The sequence below is a fragment of the Callithrix jacchus genome, chromosome 9 (assembly GCF_049354715.1).
Source record: "Callithrix jacchus isolate 240 chromosome 9, calJac240_pri, whole genome shotgun sequence".
NCBI lineage: Eukaryota > Metazoa > Chordata > Mammalia > Primates > Cebidae > Callithrix > Callithrix jacchus.
This window is the reverse complement of record NC_133510.1, coordinates 113495935-113519910: the sequence shown is the minus strand read 5'-3', so window position 1 is coordinate 113519910 and position 23976 is coordinate 113495935. Positions and strand designations below refer to the sequence as shown.

At 45.4% G+C, this 23976-nt stretch overlaps 2 protein-coding genes and 2 pseudogenes across 4 annotated transcripts in view; 3 read left to right on the top strand and 1 right to left on the bottom strand.

Moving 5' to 3' along the window:
• TCTN1 (tectonic family member 1) overlaps positions 1–8498 on the bottom strand; it is a 41534-nt gene extending 33036 nt beyond the window's left edge. For all 3 annotated transcript variants that reach the window (XM_078337269.1, XM_078337268.1, XM_002753003.6), the window contains exons 1-2: positions 8161–8498; positions 1581–1701 (exon numbers count right to left, since the gene is read on the bottom strand). In XM_078337269.1, coding sequence (XP_078193395.1) covers positions 1581–1701; positions 8161–8380 — 341 coding nt within the window. In that variant the 5' untranslated portion in view covers positions 8381–8498. The remainder of the gene's footprint in view (positions 1–1580; positions 1702–8160) is intronic.
• Positions 8499–12438: 3940 nt separating this feature from the next.
• On the top strand, positions 12439–13241 carry LOC108593287 (large ribosomal subunit protein eL39 pseudogene; annotated as a pseudogene).
• A 1204-nt stretch (positions 13242–14445) lies between these two features.
• Positions 14446–15337, top strand: LOC100401150 (large ribosomal subunit protein eL8). The gene has a single exon (XM_035257582.3). The coding sequence runs from the start codon at positions 14469–14471 to the stop codon at positions 15267–15269; it is 801 nt and encodes a 266-aa protein (XP_035113473.3). The 5' UTR covers positions 14446–14468; the 3' UTR covers positions 15270–15337.
• Positions 15338–19799: 4462 nt separating this feature from the next.
• On the top strand, positions 19800–23809 carry LOC100407341 (spermidine synthase pseudogene; annotated as a pseudogene).
• The last annotated feature ends 167 nt before the right edge of the window (positions 23810–23976 follow it).

The following is a 23976-nucleotide window of genomic DNA, read 5'->3' as shown; positions in this document are numbered from 1 at the left end:
TAAAATTTGCTGTAAGGCTAAATTTAATTAACTATCACTGAATACTAAGTTGGTCCCACACTGAATTAATAAGCCTCTTCTAAGTGCTGCTAGTTTTTCAAAAAGCCTTGAAAGCCAGGAGCGTTAGTTCATGCCTATAATCCCAGCACTTTGGGAGGCTGAGGCAGACAGATCACCTAAGGTCAGGAGTTTGAGACCAGCCTAACCAATATGGTAAAACCCGATTCTACTAAAAATATGAAAAAATTAGCCAGGCATGGTGGTATGTACCTGTAGTCCTAGCTACTCAGGAGGCTGAGACAGAATTGCTTGAACCTGGGAGGCAGAGGTTGCAATGAACCACAATCGCACCACTGCATTCCAGCCTGGGGACACAGAAAGACACTCTCTCGGAAAAAAAAAAAAGTCTTCTGGGTGCAGTGGCTCACACCTGTATGTAATCCCAGCATTCTGGGAGGCCGAGGTGGGCGGATCACCTGAGGTCAGGAGTTTGAGACCAGTCTGACCAACATGAAGAAACCCCGTCTCTACTAAAAATACAAAAAAATTAGCCAGGCATGGTGGTGCATGCCTATAGTCCCAGCTACTCAGGAGGCTGAGGCAGGAGAATCGCTTGAAGCCAGGAAGAGAAGGTTGCAGTGATCCAAGATCATCCCATTGCACCCCAGCCTGGGCAACAAGAGCAAAACTCCATGTCAAAAAAAAGGAAAAAAACAAGCCTTGAAATCTCAATCATGAGAAGAGATCATTCAAAACAGATTATTTCTTTACCTTATAATCAGCTGGGAATGTCATTTTCCATTGTTCTACACAATGCAAACTGTGAGAATTCCTGGTAGATTTACATATCAGAAAAGTAAAAACAAAGCTTTCTATCTAATTTTTTGTTACAAATACTATGTCCACAATAAAAACTGTAAAATTAAGCTGCACTTTTACCCTAGGCTATACTAATTCATTGATACAAAAAATGTTACCACTGTCTGTTTACAATTCAAACTGAAATGTAATTCAATCTCCAAACAGAGGTTTCATTACTTTTTTTTTTTTTTTTTTTTTGAGACAGAGTCTCACTCTGTCGCCCAGGCTGGAATGGCTGGAATGCAGTGGTGACATCTTGGCTCTCTGCAACTTCTACCTCCTGGGTTTAAGCAATTCCCTTGCCTCAGCCTCCTGAATAACTGGGCGCACGTCACCATGCCCAACTAATTTTTGTATTTTTAGTAGAGAAAGGGTTTCACCATGTTGGTCAGGCTGGCCTCAAACTCCTGATGTCGTGATCTGTCCACCTTGACCTCCCAAAGTACTGGGATTACAGGTGTGAGCCACCATACCCGGCCTTCATTACATTTTTTAATGTACATTCTCTCTTCTCTTTTGCCTGCACAGTCACCTGGCTGAATACAGATAAGGGACAGCTACTTTTTTTTACATATTAGTTTAGACAGCATGGCTTTGGAATGATGCAAAATACAGGAAATCAGGTTTCAGTTTTTCAGCCTGGGAAAGTCTTCCCTTTCCCCAAATCGAATTATCCTGGTCAAATTCATCAAAATTGTATGTGTTATATGTAAACTTACGTGACAACTGGAACTGAACAAGCAGAAAACACACTGAAATCCACAGAGCTGCAGTCGGGATCACAGCAGCAGTTGACATCACACTGTGCTGGGGACAAGTCACAGACACACAGAGCAGCAACTGCAGAAAAAAGAGTTAGGATCCAGAGCATCAGCAGGCAGTGACTGCCCCCTGCCACCCCAGTGTACCATAAGTCAATTTCATACAAAAGGTCATTTTTCCTGTTGCCCTTTGGGGGAAATTTGTGAAGTAGAGATGAGTCAGTTTGAGCACCCTACAATCAGAGGCTTCCCCAAAGTGGCTAGTGATCTGACTCGCCTGGAAAGTTCTGTTAGTGTTTTACCTACAGAGATGCTGATTTGGTAAGCTAAATATGAAACACAGGCATTTGCAATTTTCAGAAACTTTCCAAGTGATGCTGATAATTAGACAAGTTTAAGAACCAGCATGCCTAAACCATTTGCCTGACCAGAAGAACCACCAGTTTAAAACTGCAAAGTCCTTAAATCCCTCCTCTGGAGATTACAATTCAGAGGAAGAGCCCACTTAAACCTTCTGGAAAGAGGTTTTTCAACCTTGCCCCTCTCTTCATCTATAACCTGCTGCTCTGAAGCTGAACTGATATTCATAGACCCTTCGCCAAGAATCAAATTGGCTCAGGTGCTTAGAATGTCTTTGGTGATTTAGACAATAAAGGCAGGGTAGGAATCTCCCCACTTCGCAACTTTTAAGTATTTTATTAATATATATATATATATTTTAGACGGAGCCTCGCTCTGTCACCCAGGCTAGAGTGCAGTGGTGCAATCTCAGCTCACTGCAACCTCCGCCTCCCAGGTTCAAGCATTTTTCCTACCGCAGCCTCCCAGGTAGCTGGGATTACAGGCGTGTGCCACCGTGCCCAGCTAATTTTTTGTATTTTAGTAGAGACAAGTTTTCACCATGTTAGCCAGGATGGTCTCAATCTCCTGACCTCAAGATTTGTCCACCTCGGCTTCCCAAAGTGCTGGGATTACAGGCATAAGCCACTGTACCTGGCCTTTTTTATTTATTTATTTATTTATTTTTGAGACAGAGTTTCAGCTCTTGTCGCCCAGGCTGGAGTGTAATGGCCTGATACTGGCTCACTGCAACCTCTGCCTCCTGGATTCAAGTGATTCTCCTACCTCAGCCTCCTGAGTAGCTAGGATTACAGGCATGCACCACCACGCACAGCTAATTTTTTTTGTAGAGACAGGGTTCACCATGTTGGCCAGGCTGGTCTTGAACTCCTGACCTCAAGTGATCTGCCAGCCTTATCCTCCCAAAGTGCTAGAATTACAAGCATGAGCCACTGATCTTGGCCAACTTTTAATTATTAATAAAGATTTTTCTTTGCTGCTTTCTAACAAAGATGATTATACGGATTTTTTAATTTTTTTTCTGTCAAGTAAGGAAAAGAAAACCCTTTTAAAGAAATAGCAGAGAATAAATTTATGATTTGATTATTGCTGAAAGGGAAGAAATAACATCAACCTTCAATTTTACCTGTAATGCTTTCTTTTTCAAAAGAAGATTTCAAGGCCAGGCACTGTGATTCACACCTGTAATCCCAGCACTTTGGAAGGCAGGTGGATGACTTGGGGTCAGGACTTCGAGACCACCCTAGTCAACACGGTGAAACCCTGTCTCTATTAAAAATACAAAAATGGGCCGGGCGCGGTGGCTCAAGCCTGTAATCCCAGCACTTTGGGAGGCCGAGTCAGGTGGATCACGAGGTCAAGAGATCGAGACCGTCCAGGTCAACAGGGTGAAACTCCGTCTCTACTAAAAATACAAAAAATTATCTGGGCATAGTGGCGCATGCCTGTAATCCCAGCTACTCAGGAAGCTGAGGCAGGAGAATTGCCTGAACTCAGGAGGCGGAGGTTGCAGTGAGCCGAGATCACACCATTGCACTCCAGCCTGGGTAACAAAAGCGTAACTCCATCTCAAAAAAAAAAAAAAAAAAATACAAAAATTAGCTAGGCATGGTGATGGGTGCCTGTAATCCAAGCTACTCAGGGAGGCTGAGGCAGGAGAAATTGCTTGAACCCAGAAGGCAGAAGTTGCAGTAAACCAAGATCCCACTACTGCATTCCAGCCTGGAAGACAGAGCGAGACGTCATAATACCCCAAAAAAAAAAAAAAAGAAAAAAAGAAAAAAAAAAATTTCAAGCCAAAAAACAATAATGAAAAAGGAATCTGAAGCAAATGCTGCTAGTGTCCACCCAACATTCTTATTTGTACATATGAATTATTTCACAATAAAAAGGAGCTTTAGAAAAATGTACCCTATAGTTCACGCCTGTAATCCTAGCACTTTGGAAGGCTGAGAAGCATGGATCACCTGAGGTCAGGAGTTCAAGACCAGCCTGGCCAACATGGCGAAACCCCATCTCTACTAAAAATACAAAAAAAAAAAAAAATTAGCTGAGGAAGGAGAACTGATTGAACCCAGGAGGTGGAGGTTGCCAGATTCTCTTGGCAGAATCTCAATCTCCAAGAGCTGAGATTCTGCCACTGCACTCCAGCCTGGGCAACAGAGTAAGGCTCTGCCTCCCTCAAAAAAAAAAAAAAAAAACTACCCCACAAAAGGTATAATATACTCTGGAAAAAAGTGTGTGAGGTAAAGGGGAAGGCTTTGTTAATATGCAATAATTTTTTAGTCTAAGACACAAACGTTTTCCCCCTAAAGTTTACAGTACTTCTCTCTAGTAGAGAACTCTCCTATGTGCTTAGTAAAATGATACAAGTTATGCATGCTAATATAAAAAAAAGTGGGGGGCTGGGTGCGGTGGCTCACGCCTGTAATCCCAGCACTTTGGGAGGCCGAGGCGGGTGGATCACGAGGTCAAGAGATCGAGACCATCCTGGTCAACATGGTGAAACCCCGTCTCTACTAAAAATACAAAAGTCAGCTGGGCACGGTGGCGCATGCCTGTAATCCCAGCTACTCAGGAGGCTGAGGCAGGAGAATTGCCTGAACCCAGGAGGCGGAGGTTGTGGTGAGCCGAGATCGTGCCATTGCACTCCAGCCTGGGTAAGGAGCGAAACTCTGTCTCAAAAAAAAAAAAAAAAAAGTGGGGCTGGGCACCTTGGTTCACGCCTATAATCCCAGCACTTTAGGAGGCCAAGGCGGGCAGATCACGAGGTAAGGAGACAGAGACAATCCTGGCTAACACAGTACAACCCGTATCTACTAAAAATACAAAAATCTAGCTGGGCGTGGTGGTACACGCCTGTAGTCCCAGCTATTTGGGAGGCTGATGCAGGAGAATCGCTTGAACCCAGAGAGGTGGAGTTTGTTTGCAGTGAGCCGAGATCTCACCACTACACTCCAGCCCGGTTGACAAAGTGAGACTTGGTCTCAAAAAATAAATAAATAAAATGTGCTTTAGGTTCCCTCTATGTTGAAAATTACTATCTTGCTTTGTTTTCAAAACTTAAAGCCCTTGTAGGTAGCTGTAAGATGATGAAGGACAAAGCAATAGTGTTTAATAACACCACTTGGGAAAAAGGAGGTCCCTACCCCGTATGTGAGTGGACTTAATCATCCAACAAGTAGCTGTTGAGCCCTTGTCAGGTCTAAGCAGCACTCAGCTGCTCTTGTCTCCTAGTGCGTCTGCACAGGTGCCTTGTAGAGCAAGGTACTAATGAAAGAGCCCAGACTCAAGTTAAGGATTATCACTCTTCTCCATCAACACTGCCTTCAAGCCATCTGCAATTTTCCACCCAGTTCTCCACTTAGTCAGCCTCCTGCTCCAATATCTACAAGTTGTGTCCTAAAATTAGGCAAATAATTTACCCACCTGAAAAATGGAGATAACAGTACCCTCATCATGGGGTCGTTGTAAGATTCAATGAAATACATCACAGGTGAAATGCTTAGCACAGTGCCTGACACAGAGTAAACAGTTAACAAATGAGTTATTATTACTGTCACAAGTCTAAAGAGGAGTCTTTTTAGAAAGTGAAGACAGGCAGAGTGCAGTGGCTCATGCCTGTAATCCCAGCATTCTGGGAGGCTGAGGCAGGCAATCACTTGAGACCAGGAGTTTGAGACCAGCCTGGACAACAAGGCAAAACCCCATCTCTACAAAAAATTAGCCAGGCCTGGTGGCGTGCACCTGTAGTTTCAGCTACCTGGCAGTCTGAGGTGGGAAGATCACTTGAGCCTAGGAGGTCAAGGCTGCAGTGAGCTGTAATCATGTCACTACACTCCAGCCTGAGTAACGAAGACCCTGTATCCAAAAAAATTAAAAGTGTAAGGACAACTACAAATTCATCCCCTATACAGGAAAAACAGCCTTGAACGCATGCTAAAATAATGATATGTCAAGCATAGCTTTATTTTGGAGAGAAAATGCATTAACAGATGGAGTACTTACATGAACAAAAGACAATCCAGTCCAAAACCTTAGAGAATTTCAGGCATGGAATACTTGGCTTTATTCTGTCCCAGTTTATCACTAATTTAACTTCCCAACTAATTCATCAAATCAACAATTTAAACATAAAACACAGCTAAGCGAGGTGGCTCATGCCTGTAATCCCAGCACTTTGGAAGGCTGAGGCGGGTGGATCATGAGGTCAGGAGATTGAGACCAGTCTGGCCAACATGATGAAACCCCATCTCTACTAAAATACAAAAAAAGTTAGCCAGTCATGATGGCATACACCTGTAATCCCAGCTACTCGGGAGGCTGAGGCAGGGGAATTGCCTGACCAGGGAAGTAGAGATTGCAGTGAGCCAAGATCATGTCATTGTACTCAGGTCTGGGTGACAGAACGAGACTCCGCCTCAAAAAAAAAAAAAGAGAGCGACAGGAGAATACTTCTGGAGAAATCAGGGTTCAGTAACTGAAGTCCTAGAGTTCAGGGTGTCAGCCAACGATAACTTTTTAACTAATACTGAGTCTAAATCAATTTGAGGAAAGATTTTTTTTTTTGAGACAAAGTCTTGCTCTGTCTCCAGGCTGGAGTGCAGTGGCATGATCTCGGCTCCCTGCAAACTCCACCTCCCAGGTTCAAGAGATTCTCCTGCCTCATACTCCTGAGTAGCTGGGACTACAGATGCATGCCACCATGCCTAATTTTTGTATGGCCAGGATGGTCATGATCAAACCTCGTGATTGCTCACCTCAACCTCCCAAAGTGTTGGGATTACAGGTGTGAGCCACCGCCACCAGTGGAAAAGGTCTTAAGAAGGGATAGGCCAGGCATAGTGGCTCACACCTGTAATCCCAGCATTTAGGAAAGCCAAGGTGGGAGGATCAGTTAAGCCCAGGAGTCTGAGATCAGCCTGAACAACATAGCGAGCCCTCATCTCTACTAAAATTCAAAAAATTAGCAAGCTGAGGGCGTTCACCTGTGGTTCCAGCTACTCTGGTGGATGAGGCAGAAAGATCCCTTGAACCCAGTAGATTGAGACTAAGGAAATATGATCATGCCACTGCACTCCAGCCTGGGTAACAAAGCAAGACCTTGTCTCAAAAAAAAAAAAAGATTTTAAAAAAGATTAAAAGTATTGTATATCTACTGGAGTTACTCTCAATTCACACTAACAGAAAATTTTTTTAAAAAAATTTGAGATCATGAACCACTTGGAGAATCGGCTATGAACTCTCATCTCAGGAAAAGGCATATTCACAAAGTTTTGCGCTCAATCTTATGGGGTCACATTCTCTGAAGTTATCCATGTCTTTTTTTTTTCTGACAGTCTTGTTCTGTCACTCCATCTCTGAGTGCAGTGGTAATGACTGCAACCGCCACCTCCTGGGTTCAAGAGATTCTCCCGACTCAGCCTCCTGAGTAGCTGGAATTACAGGCATGCACCACCATGCCCAGCTAATTTTTCCATTTTTGCCATGGTGACCAGACTGATCTCAAACTCCTGACCTCAAGCAATCCACCTGCCTTGGCCTCCCAAAGTGCTGCGATCACAGGCGTGAGCAACCTAAATGTGTAATTCTAGTATTAGACAATCATTTTCTGAAAAAAATGTTAATTATTCCTAAATAAGAATCCTAAGAGGTGAACATAACCCCTCCCTCCATACCTTCCCACCTCCAATGCAACACAAGAGGAATCCTGGGTTTTTAGAATTCAGGTCAACAGACAAGAGTCTTAACTTAGTCACATTTAGTATGTTAGACCTTTGGCATCTCTAAATAAATGAAAGTTCAATGCAGCCCAGGCACTAATTTCCACCGTTGTCTAGAAACGATTTAATTTCGTCTCAGGCTGCAAGAATTCATTATCACTTTTTGCATTACTCTTGTCTGGGACCACTTCAAGCATTTTCAAAGATTTGATGCCGTCCCACTTACTCTCTGAGACCCGGTTTTCTCATTTACATGACAGTGATAGTAACCTCTACCTCTCAGGGTTATTGTTTAGAGAACTGACGTTTATGGAACTCTCAGCAGCCTCTGCACACATTAAGTGCTCAATAAGCGTTAGCTATCATTATCATTATATTATTATTACGTCCTCACCCGGGCTCCCCTGTTCAGGTTGGATCACTGTGGACCCCAGGAGCTGGCACAAGGTACCCACCGTCCGTGACCGGGGTAGGCCTGGGGCCCGAGGTAGGCCCTGGAGCCCTGGGGGTCCCCACGGGCCTGGTCGACTGGGAATGTCCGAAAGTGACCAGGGCTGCCTCCGTGGAGTTGAGGTCCTCTGTCGCCACCGCCGGGGTGGCCTCGGTCTGGGAGCTCACGGAAGCCCAGAAGCCCAGGAGCACCACCAGAAGCAGCGGGACACCTCGCGGCCTCATCTCCCAGCGGGTTCCAGCTAGGCCAGCTCCAGGCACCCCGCGTTGCCGGGCAACCGCGACAGCCAGGCGCGGGCATCACGGGAAGGAGCTCTCAAAGCCGCGAGAAGCAGCCGGAAACGAGCGGGGGAGGAACCTGGGCGAGGCAGGGGGCGGAGCCCGGGGGCGGAGCCCGGATGAGGCCGGAGGGCGGAGCCTGGGTGAGGCAGCCTGGGCAGGCACCGGGGGCGAGCGTGAGTCTGGCGAGTGTGAGGCTGGCGGAAACGAGGGGCGTGTAAACCCCATGTGTAGTTTCCAATGGGTCTACGGCGCTTCCTTAAAAAATGCGGATTTTGGCCGGGCGCGATGACTCACGCCTGTAATCCCAGCACTTTGGGAGGCTAAGGCGTGCAGATCACGAGGTCAAGAGATCGAGATCATCCTGGCCAACATGATGAAACACGGTCTCTACTAAAAATACAAAAAAATTAGCTGGGCATGGTGGTGCATGTCTGTAATCTCAGCTATTCAGGAGGCTGAAACAGGAGAATCGCTTGAACTCGGGAGACTGAGGTTGCAGTGTGCCGAGATCATACCACTGCACTCCAGACCAGCCTGACCAATATAGAGAAACCCGGCTCTACTAAAAATACAAAAATACAGAGCGAGACTCCGTCTCAAAAAAAAAAAAAAAAATGCGGATTTTTTGTAGTCCCAGCTACTGGGTAAACTAAGGCAGAAGAATTGCTTGAACCCGGGATGTGGAGGCTACAGTGAGCCAAGAGGGTGCCACTGCACTCCAGCGTAGGCAACAGACTGAGACTGTCTCAACCAAAAAAAAAAAAGAGAGGATTTCCAGGTACCACCTCATGAGATTTGGAATCAGTAAGTCTAAGGCAGGACCCAGTACCCCAGTTTGGGGGATTTTTTTGAGACAGGGTCTCTCTCTGTCGCCCAGGCTGGAGTGCAGTGGTGCAATCTCGGCTCGCTCCAGCCTCGACCTCTGGGGCTCAAACAATCCTCCCACCTCAGCCTCCTGAGTAGCATGTGCCACCACACCCAGCTAATTTTTCTATTTTTTTATGGAGATGAGGTCTCCCTCCATCGCCCAGGGCTGGTCTCAAACTCCTATGCTCAAGTGATCCACCTGCTTCCGCTTCCTGAGTCCTGAGTAGCTGGGATTATAGGCATGAGCCACCACTTTCAACCAGGAATAAATGTATATATATTTTCACCCTTGTTGCCCAGGATGGAGTGCAATGGTGCAATCTTAGCTCTCCACAACCTCTGCCTCCCTGGTTCAAGCGATTCTCCTGCCTCAGCCTCCCAAGTAGCTGAGATTACAGGCATGTGCCCCATGCCCAACTAATTTTGTATTTTTAGTAGAGACAGGGTTTTTTCCATGTTGGTCAGGCTGGTCTCAAAATTCCCAACCTCAGGTGATCTGCCTGCCTCAGCCTCCCAAAGTGCTGGGATTACAGGCATGAGCCATGGTGCCCAGCTGAGGAATAAATATTTTTAACAAACGTCCTGACACAAGTAGATGAACTGGACGGAAATTTGGGAAGCACTGTCCGGCCACTAATGTGGGTGTTTTGAAGGAGCATAGGGATCTGTCAGATCATTGTCCCTGAATTCTCTCTATCCCTGACTCTGTCAAGACTGGCTTCACCTTTTTTGTGTTAGCTGCATCTCACAAGGTCATTAGATAACTTCTGTTTGCTGTATTGTGATAAAGGGGACAAATGAACACTGTATTTTTTTTATTTTTGTAGAGGGGGGGTCTCACCATTTTGATCAGGCTAGTCAGTTTCTGGCAGGTGTGCGTGGTGGTGCACACCTGTAATCCCAGCTACTTGGGAGGCTGGGGTAGGAGAACTGCTTGAACCTGGGTTGCAGTGAGCCAAGATCATGCTACTGCACTCCAGCCGGGGCAACAGAGTGAGATTCCGTCTCAAAAAAAAAAAAAAATTGTTAGACCTGGTGTGGTGGCTCATGCCTACAATCCCAGCTCTTTGGGAGGCCACAGCGAGAGGGTCACTTGAGGCCAGGAGTTGAGACCAGCCAGAGCAACACGGTGAAACCACATCTCTACAAAAGATACAAAAATTAGCCAGGTGCCTGTAGTCCCAGCTACTCAGGAGGCTGAGGTGAAAGGACCACCTGAGCCCAGAGCAGTTGAGGCTGCACTAAGCCATGATCGTGCCACTGCACTCAAAAACAAAAAAACCTTAAACATAGCACAGTATTTATTCAAGAAATGTATTTATCAATTCAGAAGAATGCCAAACAGTATATATCTATCTATCTATAGATAGATATCTATAGATAGATGGATAGATATATGTATATATATAGAATGCCAAATAGTATATATCTAGTTTATTAAATGTATTTAGCAAAACTGAATAATCAAAGTGATATCTTTAGCACCTTCCTGTGGCATTCCAGAGACAGTGTATAAAAATATAATTGAATCACTCAAATGTGTAAGACAGATATTTCCCTTTTTTCTGCAAAGGATTGCTTTAGCATCTGACTGAAACTCTGGACTGCTTTTAATAACTGATGAAATGCTTCCCCTTTTTAAAAACAAAAATAAGCTGGACACAGTAGCTCATGCCTGCAATCCCAGCTCTTTGGGAGGCCAAGGCGGGCAGATCACGAAGTCAAGAGATCAAGACCATCCTGGCCAATATTTTTGTACTAAAAATACAAAAATTGGGCAGGCCTGGTGTTCCGCGCCCATAGTCCCAGCTACTTGGGAGGCTGAGGCAGGAGAATCACCTGAACCGTGGAGGCGGAGGTTGCAGTGAGCCAAGATCTCGCCACTGCACTCCAGCCTGGCAACAGAACAAGACTGTCTCAAAAAAAAAAAAAGAAAGAAAAACAGCCAAAAGTATATTTTCCAAACCTCCATCTCATAACTTCTAAAGGCCAGGAATGTTTGTTTTCCCTTTTAAGCCTTCTCTTTACTTCCAGGCCTCTACTTTCTTTCCTATTCCTTAATCCTGTGAATCATTTTGTACTATTTTCTGTTTTGAAATTTTAGGTTGCTGGATTAAATTTTGACAAATCATCCTTCAGCTTTATAATTTTTTTTTTTTTTTTTTGAGACAGTCTCGCTCTGTCACCCAGGAGGCTGGAGTGCAGTGGCACAATCTCAGCCCACTGCAACCTCCGCCTCCCTGGTTCAAGCAATTCTCCTACCTCAGCCTCCCGAGTAGTGGGGATTACAGGCATTCATCACCAGGCCTGGCTAACTTTTGTATTTTTAGTAGAGATGGGGTTTCATCATATTGGCCAGGCTGTTCTTGAACTCCTGACCTCAAGTGATCCACCCACTTCAGCCTCCCAAAGTGCTGGGATTACAGATGTGAACCACCACTACTATCCAGTCTTATAATTTTTGTCTTTATGGTTATGGGACCTCTGAGGTCCTCTTCAAGTCTGATATCCCATGATTTCATGATATGGTTTACCTCTTTTGTCCAGTCTCAAACAAACACATGATAGATGACTCCAAAGTAATTTTATGACATTTGACTCTGAGTGAGGATTGCACCTACCCAGAGACATTTTGCAAAGCTTAGGAGCATTAGAACTTTTCATTTCACAGATGACTAATTTCTGCTAGCCTGTTTTCATCTTTCAACCCAGAGCACCCTTTCTCCCTTCTGTTTGCCCCTGGCCTTAGCAGGTTCCCTCATTAGGATGGAAGGACACAAAATGGCTAAGATCGAGTTCCATATTGTGCCCCAAACCTTAACATTTGGTTTGTGCATAAATGTGTGTGATTTTAAATATCCATCTGTTTCTCCAGGATTATTGGCATTCACAGTTCTTTATAGTGTGTGCTGACGTTGGGAAGATCAAGACAATTCAGCTTGTAAGAATTCTGTGCCGAGAAGCTGCCACATATTAGGAGCCTGAAAAAACACAAAATCAAAGATAGAAGGAGGATGTAAGTAGGGAAGAAAACTAAGGCTGACTTTACAAGGTAGTGTCAGCCACTCTGTCTTGCTCTTTGGTGTGGTTTGAGATGACTTGGTTACTATTCTTGTTGCTGTTATGCTGAAGTCATGGCTTCTAATGTGTTTAAAATTCAGTATCTGGCCAGGTATGATGACTCACGCCTGTAATCCGAGCACTTTGGGAGGTTGAGGTGGGAGGATGGCTGAGGTCAGGAGTTGGAGACCAGCATGGGAACATAGTGAGACCTCATTTCTAGAAAAAATAAATGATAAGGCCAGGTGCGGTGGCTCATGCATGTAATCCCAGCACTTTAAGAAGTCGAGGCAGGTGGATCACCTGAGGGCAGGAGGTTGAGGCAGGCGGATCACCTGAGGTTGGGAGTTTGAGACCAGCCTGTCCAACATGGAGAAACCCTGTCTCTACTAAAAATACAAAATTAGCTGGGCATGGTGTTGCATGCCTGTAATCTCAGCTATTCAGGAGGCTGAGGCAGGAGAATCGCTTGAACCCGGGAGGTGGAGGTTGCTGTGAGCCCAGATCGTGCCATTGCACTCCAGCCTGGGCAACAAGAGTGAGACTTCATCTCAAAAAAATAAATAAATAAAAATAAAAGCCCTCTCTTCCTTTCTCCGCCATCCTGGTGAGTGCTTTACTCCATTTCTCGCCATATCTTCTCACAAGACTTTCAGGATTAAGTGATTCCTGGCCAAGAAACAAAAGCAAAATCATCCCATTCCCCAGTGGATTCGGATGAAAGCTGGTGATAAAATCAGGTACAACTCCAAAAGGAGACATTGGAGAAGAGCTAAGCTGGGTCTATAAGAAATTACACATGAGATGGCACACATATTTATACTGTCTGAAGGTCACAATCATTTTACCAAATCAAGCTGAAAAATGTCACTGCTATCTGGAGAAGTGTGAACAGAGTTTTCTCTCTGGATCTGTTAAGAAGGCATTAGTTGGTACAACCCACAGTGCTTCCATTATTCATGTTAAAAAAAAAAAAAAAGAAGAAGGCTTTGGTTGGCTGGGTTCAGTAATAAATATGTGAGACCTTTCCAAAAAAAAAAGATAAAAGATAAAGTAACTGGGCACGGTGGCACATGCCTGTAGTCGCAGTTACTCTGGAGGCTAACTAAGGTAGGAGGATCATTTGAGGCCAGGAGGTCAAGGCTGCAGTGAGCTATGATCACACCACTGCACTCTGGCCTGGGCAACATAGTGAGAGAGAGAAAAAGAAGGATCAATTTTTTTCTAGTGATTAGTATGTCTATTTTTATTCATCTCACCCAAACATTTCACAAATGAGGAGGCAGAGTCATCAAGCTTCCTAAAGGGGTTACTTTAGAGCTACAAAGGGGTCAAGAATGTGTGAAGATGGAGGATTGGCTGTACGATTTGGACTGAAGTAACCAGTCGGGTAATTGATTTCCAGATCAACACTCAGAAGAAAATAATCCAACTGCTCTCATTCTCCCCCTCCCCACATACCTCATAAACTACTAAGTACTATTCTTGTTCTTTAAGTGTTTTCTGAAACGTTAAGGGACAAAAGGCTATTTGAGCAGACTTCACATTCTTGAAAGGTCTCACATTTGCATTTGACCTTTTCTAAAACAAAGTAATACATACAGTCACAGACATTCACTGACAGGAATGAAATAAAAATTCCTTGTTTACCATACCTTTTTTTTTTTTTTAAGAGTTTTTTTCTTTTCTTTCCTTCTCTTTTCTTTTCTTTTTTTTGAGATGAAATCTCACTCGTTTGTCCAGGCTGGAGTGCAGTGGCCCAATCTCAGCTCACTGCAACCTCCACCTTCTGGGTTCAAGGGATTCTCTTGCCTCAGCCTCCCCAGTAGCTGGGATTACAGGTGTCCGCCACCTCACCTGGCTAATTTTTGTATTTTTAGTAGAGAGGGGGTTTCACCACATTGGCCAGGCTCATCTCAAACTCCTGATCGCCAGTGATCCACCTGCTTCAGCTTCCCAAAGTGCTGGGATTACAGGCATGAATCACCACGCCCAGTTTACTATACAGTTTTAACTTTGCATCCTATTATTGAACCAGGCTGTATTTCGAATAATCTCGGCTTTCTAAAAAATTATTTTTGGCTCTTTCTTTCTGCTGCTCAAGATGCCGAAAGGAAAGAAGGCCAAGGGGAAGAAGGTGGCTCCGGCCCCTGCTGTCGTGAAGAAGCAGGAGGCTAAGAAAGTGGTAAATCCCCTGTTTGAAAAACGGCCTAAAAATTTTGGTATTGGACAGGACATCCAGCCCAAAAGAGACCTCACCCGCTTTGTCAAATGGCCCCGCTATATCAGGTTGCAGCGGCAGAGAGCCATCCTCTACAAGCGGCTGAAAGTGCCTCCTGCAATTAACCAGTTCACCCAGGCCCTGGACCGCCAAACAGCTACTCAACTGCTTAAGCTGGCCCACAAGTATAGACCAGAGACAAAGCAAGAGAAGAAGCAGAGGCTGTTGGCCCGGGCCGAGAAGAAAGCGGCTGGCAAAGGGGACGTCCCCACTAAGAGACCACCTGTCCTTCGAGCAGGAGTCAACACAATCACCACCTTGGTGGAGAACAAGAAAGCTCAGCTGGTGGTGATTGCACACGACGTGGATCCCATTGAGCTGGTTGTCTTCTTGCCTGCCCTGTGTCGAAAAATGGGAGTCCCTTACTGCATTATCAAGGGGAAGGCAAGACTGGGACGTCTAGTCCACAGGAAGACCTGCACTACCGTCGCCTTCACACAGGTTAACGCGGAAGACAAAGGTGCCTTGGCTAAGCTGGTGGAAGCCATCCGCACCAATTACAATGACAGATACGATGAGATCCGCCGTCACTGGGGAGGCAATGTCCTGGGTCCCAAGTCTGTGGCTCGCATTGCAAAGCTAGAGAAGGCAAAAGCTAAAGAGCTTGCCACGAAACTGGGTTAAATTTACACTGTAAATAAAAATAAAACAATGAAAATTTTCCTTCAAAAAAAAAAAAAAATTATTTTTGTTTTTATTCTTTTCAGATTGAAATTTTCCAAACAGGATGAAAGGCACAGAAAAGGTGGCCACTGTGTACTCCTCCAAGATTATTCAGAAATTGACATTTTGCCATACTTGCTCCACATTTCTTTTTTCTTAGGTTTATAGAGGGATAATTTGTATGCAGTATACTTTTTTGTGTAATAATTTTAATGTAAGGTTTTTCTTACCATCAGGGTACAGGTTTTTTTGATGTGCAAGTCTATGAATATTTTTCCTTTTTTTTTAACTTTTGGGTTAAAAGAGTCTCACTCTGTTGCCCAGGCTGGAATAAAGTGGTGTGATCATAGCTCACTGCAGCCTTGAACTCCTGAGCTTAAGGGATCCTACCACTTAAGTCTCTAGAGTAGCTAGGACTACAGGTGTGTGCCTATAGTCCTAGCTCAATTTTATAAGATTTTTTTTTTTAACTTTCGCTCTTGTTGCCCAGACTGGAGTGCAATGGCATGATTGTGGCTCACTGCAACTTCCGCTTCCCAGATTCAAGTGATTCTCCTGCCTCAGCCTCCCAAGTAGCTAGAATTACAGGCATGCACCACCATGCCCAGCTAATTTTTTTTTTTTTTTTTTTTTTTGGTATTTTTAGTAGAGATGGGGTTTCACCATGTTGGTCAGGTTAGTCTTGAACTCCTGACCTCAAGTGATCCACCTGCCTAGGCCTCCCAAAGTGCTGGGATTACAGGCATGAGCCACTGTGCCCAGCCTAATTTTATGAGTTTTAACAAACACATACAGTTATGTTAACCACAACCACAATCAAGATGTAGAGCATGTAGGTGAGGGGGCTCATGCTTGTAATCCCAGCACTTTTAGAGACAGAGGTGGGAAATTCACTTGAGGCCAGGAGTTCATAAGCCAGCTTGGGCCACTGGCAAGACCCCGTCTCTATAAAAGTAAAAAAATTGGTTGTTTTCCATAATGGCTGTATCATTTTACTTTCCCAACAACAGTGTGTAAGTGTCCCAACTTCTCCGAATCCTTGGCAACACTTATTATTTTCTGTTCTTTTCATAATTATCATCCTAATGGGTATAAGTTGATGTCTCATGGTGTTGGTTTCCCTAATGCTTAGTGATGTTGTGAATCTCTTTGTGTGTTTGTTGGCCATTGGTATATCTTCTTTGTAGAAATGTCTATCAACTCAGTTGCCCATTTTTTCTTTTTTAGATGGTTTCACTCTTGTGGCTCAGGCTGGAGTGCAATGGCGTGATCTTGACTCACCACAACCTCCAGTTCCTGGGTTCAAGCAATTATTCTGCCTCAGCCTCCCGACTAGCTGGGATTACAAGCATGTACGACCATGCTCAGCTGATTTTGTATTTTTAGTAAAGACAGGATTTCTCCATATTGGTCAGGCTGGTCTCAAACTCCTGACCTCAAGTGATCAGCCCACCTCGGCCTCCCGAAGTGCTGAGATTACAGTCGTGAGCCACTGTGCCCAGCCCAGTTGCCCATTTTTAAATTGGGTTGTTTATTGTCATTGATTGTTCAGTTGTAGGAATTCCATATATATTCTGGAAATTATCCTTTTATCAGATATATGATTTACAGATATTTTCTCCTATTCCATTGGGTTGCCTTTCACTCTGTTGATTTTTTCCTTTGATTTGTACAAGTTTTTACTCTGATATGGTTCCATTTGTCTATTTTTTCTTTTGTCATCTGTGCTTTTGGTTTCTTAGCCAAGAAATCATTGCCAAATCTAATGTCCTGAAGCTTTTCACTTATGTTTTCTTCCAGGAGTTTAATAGTCTGAGGTCTTACATTTAGGTCTGTAATCCATTTTGGATTCATTTCTGTATCTGGTATAAAGTAAGGATCTGGCTTCATTTTTCTGCATGTGGATTTCCAGCTTTCCCAGCACCATTTGTTGAAGGGACTCTTCTTTCTCCATTTTGTAGTCTTGGCATGCTTGTTGAATTATGGCCTTTAGCCATAAATGCAAAGATTTCTTTCAGTTCGTTTTTATTTTTTGTAGAGATAGGGTTTCACTATGTTGCCCAGGCTGGTCTCAAACTCCTGCCTCAAATGATCCTCCTGCCTCAGCCTCCCAAAGTGCTGGCATTACAACACTGTGCCTGGCCCAGTCCATTCTTTTTGTTGGTGACAAATGTTCCAAAAATGGCTCTTCTGCAATTTATCCATCCATTCATCAGTTGAAGGAATTTGGATTTTTCTAGGTTTTTGGTGATTAAAAATAATTCATTTCTCTTATATACTTACCTAGGAGTGAGATTTCTGGGTTGTATGGTCAATATGTGTTTAAATGTATAAGATACTGTCCAACTTTTTCCAAAGTGACTGCCTATTTTTGTTCCCACTAACAATGTACGAGACTCCCAGTTTCCCATGCTCACAGGCACTTGGGATGGTCAGCTATGTTTTGTTTCTGTTTTTAGTGATTCTGATAGGTGTGTATGGTGGTTTCCACTTGCAGTTTCATTTACTGGCTTTTAAGAAATCCAATCACCCGATAACACACATCTACATTGCATTTTAATCTTGGGGCGCTGTAAGTATTTGTCAAATGTGAAATGAACAAATAGTTTATTCTTCTGTATATAAGGAGCTTCAAAAAATGAAAGTGAGCTGGCTTCCTGATCCCACTGAGGACCTGCTCTCCCCTCCCCCCACTACTGTTTCTGTGTTGTAAACATGTGTTCATTCTTTCCAGATAGTTCCTCTTTCACTTACCTTTTACTGGCTACAGTCTAATAGTAAATTCTTCTTCTTTTCCTTCCTTTTTTTTTTTTGAGATAGAGTTTCACTCTTGTTGTCCAGGCTGGAGTGCAGTGGCATGATCTTGGCTCACTGCAACCTCCACCTCCCCGGTTCAAGTGATTCTCCTGCCTCATCTCCCTGAGTAGCTGGGATCACAGGCACATACCACCTCGCCCAGCTAATTTTGTATTTTTAGTAGAGACAGGGTTTCACCATGTTGGTCAGGCTGGTCTCAAACTCCTGACCTCAGGTGATGCACCTGCCTTGGCCTCTCAAAGTGCTGGGATTGCAGGTGTGAGCCACCATGCCCAGCTTTTTTTTTTTTTCTTTTTCTGAGATGTAGTCTTGCTCTGTCACCCAGGCTGGAGTGCAGTGGCATCATCTCAGATGACTGCAACCTCCACCTCCTGGGTTCAAGCGATTCACCTGCCTCAGCCTCCTAACTAGCTGGGACTATAGGCACATGCCACAACACCCAGCTAATTTCTGCATTTTTAGTAGAGACGGGTTTTCACAATGTTGGCCAGGCTGGTCTCGATCTCCTGACCTCAAGTGATCCACCCCCCCTTGGCTTCCCAAAGTGCTGGGATTACAGGCATGAGCCACTGTGCCCGGTCAGAAATACGTATTCTTTCAAGATAAAATCCATCATACTGATGTTTCCAATTAAAATTAATACTACAGAGGTTTCACTTAACCATGTTCATCTTATGTATGTATCTCTTGTCACACCATAAAGCTTGGTTCTCAACAACCCCAACATAATTTGTTATTTGCTTTATCCTAAAATATACATTTAGCATGGTCCTAAATAACAATACCAATAAAAGAATAACAATACCTGCCCAGGCATAGTGGCTCACACCTGTAATCCCAACAGTTTGAGAGGCTGAGGTGGGTATATCACTTGAGGTCAGGAGTTCAAGACCAGCCTGGCCAACATGGCAAAACCCCATCTCTACTAAAAATACCAAAATTAGCTGGGTGTGGTAGTGTGTGTCTGTAATCCTAGCTACTCAGATGGCTAAGGCAGGAAAATCACATGAAGCGGGGAGGCAGAGGTTGCAGCAAGCTGAGATCACACCAGTGCACTCCAGCCTAGGCGACAGAGCAAGACTCCATCTCAAAAAAAAAAGAGAGAGAATAACAATACCAACAACAATATTAATAATACAGAATAATGATACTAATACTACTACCCAACCACAGGATTATTTGAAATACATTAAGAGTGATTTTAGCTACACACTTCCTTTTTTTTACTCTGTTGCCCAGGCTGGAGTGCAGTGGCACAATCTTGGCTTCCTGCAACCTCCACCTCCTGGGTTCAAGTGATTCTCCTGCCTCAGCCTCCAGAGTATCTGGGATTACAGGCGCCTGCCACCACCCTGAGCTAATTTTTGTATTTGTAGTAGAGATGGGGTTTCATCATCTTGGCCAGGCTGGTCTCGAACTCCTTACCCTGTGATCCACCCACCTCAGCCTCCAAAGTGCTGGAACTACAGGCATGAGCCATCACATCCAGTTAATTTTGTATTTTTAGTAGAGGTGGGGTTTCGTCATGTTAGCCAGGCTTGTCTCAAACTCCTGACCTCAGATGATCCACCCGCCTCAGCCTCCCAAGGTGCTGGGATTACAGGTGTGAGCCACCATGCCCAGCCTGCACACTTTGATTTAATCCCTCTGTTTTTAGGATATCTCCTCGCCTCCATGTTTTTATCTGACTGCTATCCCCGAACCCAGACCTTCTCGGTTCAAGTTCTCCAGGGAATAAACATCTCATCTTCTGCAGAAATTGGGGTAAGGTAATGACGAGGAGGAGAATCAGGAGTCTAATAGTTCCCCCAGATGGTATTTATATTCAATTAATAATTGGTTTTCGATCCTACCTCTCAGCACAAGGGCCTTCAACCAATTCCTGAGACTTTCTGGGGTTTATCAACTCTAACTGCCTTGATACTTATTAGCATCTCCTGCAAAAACTAGGGTTTCTCCTCCTAAGTAAACCCCCATCTATATTCTATCTTCTAAAAAGGATTTGAGGCCAGGCGCAGTGGTTCACACCTGTAATTGAAGCACTTTGGGAGGCTGAGGCAGGTTGATCACCTGAGGTCAGAAGTTTCAGACCAGCCTGGCCAACATGGTGAAACCCCATCCCTACTAAAAATACAAATATTAGTCAGGTGTGGTGGCATGCACCTGTAATCCTAGCTACCCAGGAGGCCGAGGCAGGAGAATCACTGGAACTCAGGAGGTGAAGGTTGCAGTGAGTCGAGATCATGTCATTGCACTCTGGCCTGGGCCACAGAGCAAGACTCCATCTCAATAAATAAATAAATAGGATTTGAGATATCTCATGGGCAGTCTTCTCTCACATTCTTTGTGGGTTTATACATCTTTGATTCCTTTACTAATATTTTAGGAGTATTTCAGGAGATAGCAGGGATAACTGCATGGGCTCAATCTGCCATGTTTCTATTGTTTTATGTAAACATTTTCCTATCAGTCATGGAGAGGTAATACAGTGAAATGATTAGAAGCTCACATCTATAATGGGGAAGTCTAGATCTACAATGGGGAAGCCTGTGTGGGGGCAGGGGATATATCTCTGTGCTTTCTGCTCAATTTTGCTGAACCTAAAACTGCTCTTAAAAATAAGGCCAGGCGTGATGACTCATGCCTGTAATCCCAGCAGTTTGTTTTGTTGTTGTTGTTTTGAGACGGAGTTTCACTCTTGTTACCCAGGCTGGAGTGCAATGGTGTGATCTCGGCTCACCACAACCTTCGCCTCCTGGGTTCAAGCAATTCTCCTGCCTCAGCCTCCTGAGTAACTGGGATTACAGGCGCGCGCCACCATGCCCAGCTAATTTTTTGTATTTTTTTTTTTTTTTAGTAGAGATGGGGTTTCACCATGTTGATCAGGATGGTCTCGATCTATTGACCTCGTGATCCACCCACCTCAGCCTCCCAAAGTGCTGGGATTACAGGCATGAGCCACCACGCCCGGCTGTTTTTTTGTTTTTTGTTTTTTTTTGAGACAGGTCTCACTCTGTTGCCAGGCACCAGGCTGGAGTGCAGTGGCATGATCTCAGCTCACTGCAACCTCTGCCTCCTGGGTTCAAGCAATTCTCCTGCCTCAGCCTCCTGAGTAGCTGGGACTACAGGCACATGCCACCACACCCGGCTAAATTTTTGTATTTTTAGTAGAGACGGGATTTCACTATGTTGGCCAGGATGGTCTCAATCCCTTGACCTTGTGATTCACCTGCCTCAGCCTCCCAAAGTGCTAGGATTACAGGCATGAGCCACCACACCTGGTGAATCCCAGCAGTTTTAGAGGCCGAGGCTGGCGGATCACGAGATCAGGAATTCAAGACCATCCTGACCAACACGGTGAAACCTCATCTCTGCTAAAAATACAAAAATTAGCCAGGTGTGGCAGCATGTTACTGTAATCCCAGTTACTCTGGAGGCTGAAGCAGGAAAATCACTTGAACCTGGCAGGTGGAGGTTACAGTGAGCTGAGATCACACCACTGCACTCCAGCCTAGGCAACACAGCAAGACTCCCTCTCATAATAAATAAATAAATAAAAATTTTAAAAATAAAAAATAAGGGGCCGGGCACGGGGGCTCATGTCTGTAATCCCAGCACTTTGGGAGGCCAAGGTGGGTGGATCACGAGGTCAAGAGATCGAGACCATCCTGGTCGACATGGTGAAACCCCATCTCTACTAAAAATACAAAAAATTAGCTAGGCATGGTGGCGCGTGCCTGTAATCCCAGCTACTCAGGAGGCTGAGGCAGGAGAATTGCCTGAACCCAGGAGGCGGAGGTTGCAGTGAGCCGAGATCGCGCCACTGCACTCCAGCCTGGGTAACAAGAGCGAAACTCCGTCTCAAAAAAATAAAATAAAATAAATAAGGTCTAGGCTGGGCGCGGTGCCTTATGCGTGTAATTCTAGAACTTTGGGAGGTCAAGATGGGCAGATCACTTGAGATCAGGAGTTTGAAACCAGCCTGGCCAACATGATGAAGCCCCATTTCTACTAAAAATACAAAAAAAAAATTAACTGGGCATGGTGACATGCACTTGTAATCCCAGCTACTTGGGAGGCTGAGTCAGGAGAATTGCTTGAACCCAGGACGGAAGTTGCGGTGAGCTGAGATCGTGCCACTGCACTCCAGCAAGATTCCATCTCAAAAAAAAAAAAAGGTCTACTGGGCCAGGCGCAGTGGCTCAATGTCTATAATACAGAACTTTGGGAGACTGAGGCAAGCAGATCACTTGAGGTCAGGAGTTCCAGACCAGCCTTGCCAACATGGTGAACCCCTGTTTCTAATTTAAAAAAAAACAAAAACAAAAACTAGCCGGGCCTGGTGGCAGGTGACTGTAGTCCCAGCTACTTGGGAGGCTGAAGCATGAGAATCCCTTGAACCCAGGAAGCAGAGGTTGCAGAGAGCTGAGATGCCTCTGCACTCTACTCCGTCTTAAAAAAAAAAAAAAAAAAAAAAAAAAAAAAAAAGCCGGGGCCACGCCCTGCAGCGTCCGCCTGTCAAGGAGTCTGGCCCCGAAGGCCCAGCCGCCTCGGGCCCCACCACCATTCGCGAGAGCTGGTTCCGAGAGAGCTGCAGCCTGTGGCCCGGCCAGGCCCTGCCGCTGCAGGTGGAGCATCTGCTCCACCACCGGCGCTCGCGCTACCAGGACATCTGCGTCTTCCACAGTAAGACCTATGGCAACGTGCCGGTGTTGGGCGGCGTCATCCAATGCACAGAGAGGGATGAGTTCTCCTACCAGGAGATGATCGCCAACCTGCCTCTCTGCAGCCACCGCGAAAGGTGCTGCATCGGGAGCGGACAGCGGAGACCGAGGTGTCCTACGCGAGGTGGTGAAGCACCCCTCCGTGGAGTCCGTGGTCCAGTGTGAGATCGACGAGGATGTCATCCAAGTCTCCAAGAAGTTCCTGCCAGGGATGGCTGTTGGCTATTCTAGCTCGAAGCTACATGTGGGTGATGGTTTTGAGTTCATGAAACAGAATCAGGATGCCTTTGATGTGATCATCACTGACTCCTCAGACCTCATGGGCCCCGCTGAAAGTCTCTCCAAAGAGTCCTGTTACCAGCTCATGCAGACAGCCCTCAAGGAAGATGGCATCCTCTGCTGCCAGGGTGAGTGCCAGTGGCTGCACCTGGACCTCATCAAGGAGATGCGGCAGTTCTGCCAGTCACTGTTCCGCGTGGTGGCCTACGCCTACTGCACCATCCCCACCTATCCCAGCGGCCAGATCGGCTTCATGCTGTGCAGCAAGAACCCGAGCACCAACTTCCAGGAGCCGGTGCAGCCGCTGACGCAGCACCAGGTGGCGCAGATGCAGCTGAAGTACTACAACTCCGACGTGCACCGCGCCGCCTTCCTGCTGCCGGAGTTTGCCCGCAAGGCCCTGAATGATGTGAGCTGAGCCCAGGTGCCACCACTGATGCCACCCAGGACCTCGGACTGGGGAGCCTGCAGTGTGCCTGGGCCCCTCCAGCCCTGGGCCAGCCCTCCTGCACCAACCAAATGTTACAAGCCCCAGAATGCTGCCCAGCGTGCCCTGCTGGGCGGACTGTCTGTGTGTCTGTCTCTCTGCGTTCCACCTTCAAGCCTATACCAGCTGTGTGCAGCGCCATCTCTGTCTGTTGCCCCTCACTTACCGAACACCGTGTATTTATGACCAAAAAAAAGCACACTTTGTGTAGCCGCAGTGTTTTGGTTCAAATCCTTATTTCTGCTGCTTGCTAGCAGTATAACTTTGGGCATGTTTTCTGTGTTCAGATTCTTCATCTATAAAACAGGGAAATAGTGGTATCTAGGTACCAGTTTTGTGCATACAGCATGGTATATGCAGT

Excerpts from the sequence above, each read along its gene's own strand:
- LOC100401150 (XM_035257582.3), top strand. The coding sequence starts at position 14,469 with ATGCCGAAAGGAAAGAAGGCCAAGGGGAAGAAGGTGGCTCCGGCCCCT.